We start from the raw sequence: 9598 nt of genomic DNA on the forward strand, positions 1-9598 counted from the left end.
AGAAAATTACAGTGTTGACATGAACCTGGAGGTTTTCAAGATGTCCCATTTCTTCAGGCAGAGACTTCAACTCATTGTTGTGAAGATCAAGCACCTAAAACATACAAAGGTTTACCTCATAATATGACAGAAATCAGATTTTAATATCCATGTAGATCCAATCAAAGTCAATGTTATCTTGAGTCCAGGCATCTCCTCATTTAACCAATGAAAACTGAACTGGCAGCATTTGAAATGACTAATCACAAATGAAATGTCACAAGAACACAGACTGTAACTCAGATGAGATTAACAACATGTATTTCAAACATTAAGGTGTATTTCAAACATTAATATATGTATCTGAAGCATTAATGTGTGTATTCTAAACATTAAAGTGTGTATCTCAAACATTAATATATGTATTTAAAGCATTAATGTGTATTTCAAATATTAATATATGTATTTGAAACATTAATGTGATTTGAAACTTATTAAACATTAAAATGTCTATATTGGAAACATTAATATGTCTAGGCAAAATACTGTGTATTTTAAACACAAATTTGTATTGCAATCATTAATACATACATTGTACATTTGAAAGATTAATATGTGTATTGTAAACATCACTAAGTGTATTCCAAACACTGACCCATGTCAATATGTGTATTTGAAACATCAGTTAATGCAGACACTACTTACCCGTAGTGTCTTCAGATCAGTGAGTTTCCCTCCACCAGAAATGCAGCCCAGCCAGTTATCATTGAGCAGTAATGCCTACAACAAAACAAAGTCGTCTCACAACAAACAGTAACCATATCTGTTGATAAACACAACCACATACTGGGTATAGACGTTCACGTAACGGTTTAAATTATAATTATTATAAGTGAAGTGATATAGAGGGCTTGTTATTTTCATTGAAAATATATTTTATTTTATTTTATAAATAAATGCTGTGGACTTCAATGTCTCACCTACCATAAACTTAGAAAATGTGTTTTTAATGTTCATTATTATTCATACTTATCTAGTGCTAGCACAACATCGGTGCACTGTGTTGAACATCCATAAGTGCAACATTTACTATAAAGCACATTTCGTTGATCTAGGACTTACAGTTTGTGAAAAACAAATTATACATTTATGCAAGACAAAAAACAAAACAAAAAATGATTTGACACAAATTTCTTAATTTACAAGACCCTCTCTTATATGCTTACAAAATATTACTAGTCTTATACATTTTAATTAAAAGCCAAAGTTAACTTCAGAACAGCAGGACTACACAGCTACTTTAGAAAGAGTTTCATTCCAAAACACTTCATTATATGTATAAATATAATGTTCTCATATACCACAATTGAATATCAACATATGAAGGGCTGAACATAGCTTAGTGGTAAAGTGCTTGCTTGATGCACGGTTGTTTCAGGATCAATCCCTGTTGGTGGACCTATTAGGCTATTTCTCATTCCAGCCAGTGCACCACGACTGGTATATCAAAGGCCATGGTATGTGCTATCCTGTCTGTGGGATGGTACATATAAAAGATTCATTGCTATTTATAGAAAATGTAGCAGGTTTCCTCTCTAAGACTATGTCAAAATTAGCAAATGTTTCACATCCAATAGCTGATGATTAATAAATCAATGTGCTCTAGTGGTGTCGCTAAACAAAACAAACGTTTAACCAACAGATGAGCCTACCTCCTTGTGCAGAACTCTACAGGTGGCAAACACCCCAGAAGGAACCTAAAAATAAAACAGGTAGACACTGTGAAACATTTAACATTAAAACCATTTAATGATTATTTTCAAAATTAGTCGACTTATTATTGGGTTGTTCTCACAACTAAAATGTGTGTACTAATTACAGTCATATGGTGCTGGATCTGTTCACAATAATAATAATTTAAAGAAGCAGAGCTGTCAAACCCAGTGTTGTGGTGCCTCTAAATTAAGAGTTAGGTCACTGTGACCTATATTAGTGTGTACTGTCTGAGCTAACCTGAATATAATGTCAATACATTATAGATCTGTAAAAAAAACATGGGGGTGGGGTAGGCGGCTTCCCACATATGGCCCAAACCATTTACTTAAAATGTTTATGCTTTACTATATATATATATATATATAATATATAAATAAATGTTTAAAATGTTTCACCCAACTTCACAAATTATTTGGTGAATTTTCTTTAAAGTTTAAGTGGCCACTTACAAACATTTAGCAAAATAAATGGATTACCCTCCCAACTTAACTCCTATCATTCATTTGTAGTCAACAGTGGATGGTGGTATTCATGTATCTGTTTATCACACATGGAGATAAAACACTAAAGGGACAATGTCATGAAATATGTGCCTTATGTGTTAAAGATAAACAGCCGGCATGTCTGTTTCACTATTTCGCAAAACATCAACACTTGTTCTTCAGTTCTAAGAGTTGCAGTTGACAGTTAACCCAGAGTGGATGTTACTATTTACCTGTACGGCTGTAGGTAACATGTTGAAATTACGTCATTTACTGAAACATTATTAACAGGTACATAGCACTATGATTACCTCCTGAAGTTCACAGTTGGAGAGGTCATATGTTGGTTCAGGGTTTTCTGTAGCCTGTGGTAAGAATAAAATAAAAACAAATGAATAGAAATCCAATAAAGTAGACATTATAAAGTGAGATGTCCATTCCAATCAAAAATAAAGGAAACATGTATGCATAGTTCTTAACTTAGTAAAACATTATACTAATAAACAAATGGTCATTAAAAATTCTACTTCTTAGTATTCTGATGAAGGTATTATCAAACATTCGCCAAATTCAATTTTAAATTGATATTGTAAACAGATTCATAGTACCAGGCAGGTCTCAATATGGAATGGAAATTCATTCGCAAAGTTTTCATAGAATTTTCCTTTAAAACATCAAAATTAACCAAAACATGTTTTTTTGTCTTTAATACTGGCAATGGTACATGCACAATTGGCATACATGAGGTATTTGACAGTCATACATATTTGCCACTGGGCATCAAAAAAAAGTAACCATCACTCGTCAAGCCATCACATGGTACCCCCCAGGGAAGAGAATCAAGCCATCACATGGAACCCCCCAGGGAAGAGAGTCAAGCCATCACATGGTACCCCCCAGGGAAGAGAATCAAGCCATCACATGGAACCCCCCAGGGAAGAGAATCAAGCCATCACATGGAACCCCCCAGGGAAGAGAGTCGAGCCATCACATGGAACCCCCCAGGGAAGAGAGTCGAGCCATCACATGGAACCCCCCAGGGAAGAGAGTCGAGCCATCACATGGAACCACCCAGGGAAGAGATTCGAGCCATCACATGGAACCCCCCCAGGGAAGAGAGTCGAGCCATCACATGGAACCCCCCAGGGAAGAGAGTCGAGCCATCACATGGAACCCCCCAGGGAAGAGAGTCGAGCCATCACATGGAACCCCCCAGGGAAGAGAGTCGAGCCATCACATGGAACCACCCAGGGAAGAGAGTCGAGCCATCACATGGAACCACCCAGGGAAGAGAGTCAAGCCATCACATGGAACCCCCTACCCTCCCATCCCCCATTCCAGGAAAGAGACGAAGAGGCAGGTCACGGAACACCTGGTAAAGAGACACGGAAAAAGAAACAAAGGAGATGGGTTACACCAGGAGAGAGATGGACAAGATGGCCACAGACAGACAACAGTGGCGTTCCCTAGTCGATGGCCTATGCTCCCAGCGAGCAAATAGGCATAAGTAAGTACATGTAAGTAAGTAAGTATCAAACAACAGTAATAAGACTATATATTTTTTTGGTGATAATTTCAGTACAGCTTGAAAATGTTCCATGTAATCAGAATGACAACGGCTTCAAAATAGAATCTCCAGCTTGCTGCTTGACATTATGTAGAATGTATATATACATGTATATATCCTACATACATTACACAGAGATTAACTTACAAGATAAACTTGTCTTTCCTGACGTTTCCTTCCCTTGTCACTTTGTCTTCTGAACAATGGCATATCCTCATATATGTATGTTACACCATGATTCCCGCACTTTCTATAATCACTAAAATGAATTGAAAGTAGATTATTCATTAACCCTGTGTAGCAAGAATCAAAGTACAGTTGCCAACAAACAGGTACGAGTGCCTGCATGTACATGTGTGTAGTTGGCTTAAAGTGGTGTAATAAAACAATCAACCATGAGGCTTTATATCACTGCATGGACATATAGATGTAATAACATATGATATTACCAATTACCACTGACCAATGCTAACGTTATCCACAAAAGACCAGTATATGACATATTGTTGTGAAATATTATATATATTCAATAGTAAAATGGCATTGAGCACTCAACAAAATCATCAACCATTACTTGTGCTTACATTTTGTTTTCAAAATCTTGATTAGCAATATTTCTAGTCAAATAAAAATTCATTAGCAACTGCTGTTTAATATGTTAAAATTGTACAGCGATCTCTTAAACTTGTGTAGTGAGTTGCGATGCGATACTGAACAAAATCTTCCCTGATGTTCACCAGATAAATCTTTCACTTGTAATGTTATTTTGTCAAAATGGCTTAAAACATCTTAAATACTAACCAGCATGTTTATCTGTTGTTGATTTCCACGTTGTGTTAAATGCTAGTTGTTGATTTCAGCTTGTAAAATATGTAGCCTAAGAATGCTGGCTTCACGTTATTACAACTATTCTATTTTATAGTGTTTTCCCTAGCTTGTTTTAGCATGGTGCATCACCATGCCTTAGAAGTCTAGCACCATCTTGCCTCAATCAGCACCATGCTGCCCTGAGATTAAACAAGCCTTTTTCAGTAATTAAATCTAAAATTGCCTTTACAAAACACCCAAAAAGGTATTATTACTTAATAAAATATGCCTTTTAGATCTTTTGCCATTCATTTATTAAAGCCAGCACTTAAATTACATTAATGTTTATTTCAATTAATTTTTGTGTATTTTTAATGAAAAACAAGTGCCCCGAAAATGGTGAAAATGCCCCAAAAGTGTTTTGGTCTACCATGCCTTGCCAAGTTTCCAGGGAAATCATTATATTTATGTCAGTTGTTTTTTTATTAAAAAGATAACGAATTGAAATTTAGTCTTTTAAAAATCCAGCTAACTTTTGAAATGTCACCTCACAGTCTACTAATTTATTATTTTATCTAACAAATGTCATGATTATTGTAAACTAATTGTATTCAGTGGACGTTTAACTGCAATTTGTATAAATACTGCATGATTATGTGCATGTTCATTTCCCGCGATCGCGATATGCATGAGCGCGAAATTAACAAAGACAAAGGAAATAAACAAACAAAAAAATAACTAAGTATTCATTGATGCAAACAACTATTGCTGTTTTTGACAAATTTACATCAAGATTTACTTGCGTGTAATCGTGTTGTCCACAACAATGTATCTTGACATGTGCAGCAGCAGTCTTGGCTGACTGTCAAGCGTGACCTATATGGACACTGAGAGCAGCCAACGAACATTTTCCTAACGTTTGCAAACTATCTGATTGGTTCCTGATGTGGACATTGGGTTTAACATGAAGCACATGAACCAGTCTAGCACATATTTTTGTTTTGCTTGGTCTGGCTGAACTCGGCCCTAGTCTAGTTGTCTTTCGGCCCTAAACTAGCATGTGTATTCAAACAGACAAGCATTATTGGTCCGTTTTTTTTATTATTTTCGTTCAAAAAAAAGAAGTTTGCTTTGTTTTGAAAGAAAGCTTAAATATCAGCCATAAACTTCACTATTTCATTATAAAAATGAACTCCATTAAAAAAATTCAAGGTAACACCCATTAGTACATTGGAGGGGGGTGGGGGGGGTGGAGGGGGAAGCTACCATGTGATTAGTGTACATGTATAACTATGTATACTACCTACATGTATAATGAATTTGGGATGACAGCACTACTTAAAATTTTCATTATTCCATAGCCAAAGGCATATAAGATAAGGGTGGCCGTGGCTGTGGCAGCCACATGACTATGGACTTGAAAACAAGGTATAAATGCCATATTGTACTATTTTTGCATTTATTTGTGATAAGTAATTTTATATTTATTGATTCCACACATAATCAGTGCATGATTAATTGAAGACTATTAAAATAGTAAAGTGCTGCCACCCAATATAAAAGTGCTTTCCTCAATCAGTGCATGATTAATTGAAGACTATTAAAATAGTAAAGTGCTGCCACCCAATATAAAAGTGCTTTCCTCAATCAGTGCATGATTAATTGAAGACTATTAAAATAGTAAAGTGCTGCCACCCAATATAAAAGTGCTTTCCTCAATCAGTGCATGATTAATTGAAGACTATTAAAATAGTAAAGAGCAGCCACCCAATATAAAAGTGCTTTCCTCAATCAGTGCATGATTAATTGAAGACTATTAAAATAGTAAAGTGCTGCCACCCAATATAAAAGTGCTTTCCTCAATCAGTGCATGATTAATTGAAGACTATTAAAATAGTAAAGTGCTGCCACCCAATATAAAAGTGCTTTCCTCAATCAGTGCATGATTAATTGAAGACTATTAAAATAGTAAAGTGCTGCCACCCAATATAAAAGTGCTTTCCTCAATCAGTGCATGATTAATTGAAGACTATTAAAATAGTAAAGTGCTGCCACCCAATATAAAAGTGCTTTCCTCAATCAGTGCATGATTAATTGAAGACTATTAAAATAGTAAAGAGCAGCCACCCAATATAAAAAGTGCTTTCCTCAATCAGTGCATGATTAATTGAAGACTATTAAAATAGTAAAGTGCTGCCACCCAATATAAAAGTGCTTTCCTCAATCAGTGCATGATTAATTGAAGACTATTAAAATAGTAAAGTGCTGCCACCCAATATAAAAGTGCTTTCCTCAATCAGTGCATGATTAATTGAAGACTATTAAAATAGTAAAGAGCAGCCACCCAATATAAAAGTGCTTTCCTCAATCAGTGCATGATTAATTGAAGACTATTAAAATAGTAAAGTGCTGCCACCCAATATAAAAGTGCTTTCCTCAATCAGTGCATGATTAAGTGCTGCCACCCAATATAAAAGTGCTTTCCTCAATCAGTGCATGATTAATTGAAGACTATTAAAATAGTAAAGTGCTGCCACCCAATATAAAAGTGCTTTCCTCAATCAGTGCATGATTAATTGAAGACTATTAAAATAGTAAAGTGCTGCCACCCAATATAAAAGTGCTTTCCTCAATCAGTGCATGATTAATTGAAGACTATTAAAATAGTAAAGTGCTGCCACCCAATATAAAGTGCTTTCCTCAATCAGTGCCATGATAATTGAAACTATTAAAATAGTAAAGTGCTGCCACCCAATATAAAAGTGCTTTCCTCCATCAGTGTACATATGATTAATTGAAGAATATTAAAATAGTAAAGTGCTGCCACCCAATATAAAAGTGCTTTCCTCAAATGTGACGTCACAATGAACATGTTGCTTGTGATCTTCTACAAATTTTCCAATTTGAAAATTTCTGCCAGTAAATGCAATTACTGAGTTTGTTATTTTTTTATCAACATGAACAGTTAGTTGTATGTATAACTTTTACATTTTAAAACATAATACTTTTGGCAGGAAGCTGCCTATTGCACACTTTGATAAACCCACCTTTAGCAGAAGTGGAAATTAAAAAATGTAATATTATGGTGTCGGACGTACATAAGTAACACACATGTAAAAATTGTCAGCTTGAAATGTATATATTTCTTTTATATATTATGTCAATTAACAAAGGACATGTCTGGGATTATTTCTGTATAAAGATTTATATTTCTACTCAAAATATGCTGATAAATGTTTAATATAATTTTTCGTAAAATATTGCTGCATTTGCAGTTGATTGCATTATAAGAGACTAAAACACATCTACTGAAAAAGGATTAATGTAATATTTGACACTAGAGATAATAACCTTTCAAATGATACCAAACTTGTCTCACTTGAATGAGTTTTAAAAAACAACCCATTGGTTTACCTGACCACAGAATTGCCCTGAATTAAATTTTGACATACCATATGCTTTTGCTTTTTATTTTGTCTCAACACTGCACTGCAATAAATGGTTACTGAGTAAAAGAAAAGATTGTATAATCCACAGCAGCAGATAAGCTGCAGGGGGCAATTTTCAATGTTTTAAAACGTATTGCCCGCTGGCTATATATACATATACATGTATATAAATATACATGTGAAATTATGGTATGTAACCGTTTGTTCACATCAGAAGATAAAAAAGGACTTACCCAAAAGTTTAGCCACTTACAAATTTTATTAGTAATTTTTGTAAAAATGAGACAATGGCTAATTTGGCTGTACATACCGACAGTGGGTGTCCTGAACAAACTTGGCATCATTGGTTTGGCTTCGTACACAATAAATATTGTATATCTTACAGTAATTTTACTTCAGATCCATTTATGGTAAATGGTATAGAATGTCTAATAGGATTTTGCCCGATGCAATCTCGACAAAGTCGATATCGGTGACATCGTTACTGACGTTAGTCTCGTATGTGAAATCTGTCATTGTAACATTTGGGGTTTTCATGATTTGTATCTGAACAAAATTTTGGGGAAATCTAATGGTAATTAAAGGTAGGTGAGTAATTTATTGTATTTGTTAACACTTTGGTTCAGACTTAACTTGAGGGTCTGTCTCTTTAAATCATAAATGTCACATCACTGAAAATGGCCTTCATCATGACATTTGTATGTCACATCATGACACATGTGAGTTAGCTAAACCAGCGTAGCTAATACTAAGCTAAAAGAAAATGAATTGTACTATGTTATAATTGGACGATCTGCTCTAAATACATAAATAATAAAAATATTAAAAATGTTCTGTCATGGCAGCTTTAATTTGTTGTTTTTATCATTTACGAGTTATATTCGTAACATTGAGTGTCGATACATTTATTATACGTAGATTTTAGAGATAATAAATAAGATATTTCTCGTGATGGACGACTTTATGGTAGTATATTTTTCCTTTTCACATCATAATTCCATCTATTACTAACAATTCAGCAGCTACTCACCGAAAAATACGATTTCACAATACTAACAAGTCGCAAATTGCTTTCTTGTTATTCCGGAAGTAAAAAATATTGACATCGGTCTTTTCGGGCGTACTGCACTAGTAACGTGTGCAATGATAATTATTGAAAAAAGAAGAAAGAAAGCACTCACTCAGGGTTTGGAGTCGGTATCTGGATTAAAAATCCCATATCTCGACTGGGATCCGAACCCAGTACCTACCAGCCTGTAGACCGCTGGCCTAACCACGACGCCACCGAGGCCGGTGATAATTACTGAACGTACAGATTCGAAAAACTTGCATGATTGATGATGATTCACTAGTTTTCGAATAATGCGAACAGTACTGTTGTGCCGCTATTTGAACAGTAAATTAGCATTCGAATATTCGTATAAATTATATTTTAGAAATAATCCCTTAGGCAACGCTAAAAATAAACAAATAAATAAACCAGGTCTGCCCACTGTTTTATGCAGGTAAGCAGCGGGATAGAACGCGTAGCTTGTAGG

At 34.8% G+C, this 9598-nt stretch overlaps 1 protein-coding gene across 3 annotated transcripts in view; it reads right to left on the reverse strand.

Moving 5' to 3' along the window:
• Nucleotides 1-9138, reverse strand: part of LOC121382659 (E3 ubiquitin-protein ligase LRSAM1-like) — a 45670-nt gene extending 36532 nt beyond the window's left edge. For all 3 annotated transcript variants that reach the window (XM_041512194.1, XM_041512195.1, XM_041512192.1), the window contains exons 1-6: nucleotides 9091-9138; nucleotides 3952-4063; nucleotides 2549-2602; nucleotides 1692-1736; nucleotides 685-759; nucleotides 26-94 (exon numbers count right to left, since the gene is read on the reverse strand). In XM_041512194.1, the coding sequence (XP_041368128.1) occupies nucleotides 26-94; nucleotides 685-759; nucleotides 1692-1736; nucleotides 2549-2602; nucleotides 3952-4014 (306 nt within the window). In that variant the 5' untranslated portion in view covers nucleotides 4015-4063; nucleotides 9091-9138. The remainder of the gene's footprint in view (nucleotides 1-25; nucleotides 95-684; nucleotides 760-1691; nucleotides 1737-2548; nucleotides 2603-3951; nucleotides 4064-9090) is intronic.
• Between the last annotated feature and the right edge of the window lie 460 nt (nucleotides 9139-9598).

The sequence above is a fragment of the Gigantopelta aegis genome, chromosome 10 (assembly GCF_016097555.1).
Source record: "Gigantopelta aegis isolate Gae_Host chromosome 10, Gae_host_genome, whole genome shotgun sequence".
In the NCBI taxonomy this organism is placed as follows: Eukaryota; Metazoa; Mollusca; class Gastropoda; order Neomphalida; family Peltospiridae; genus Gigantopelta; species Gigantopelta aegis.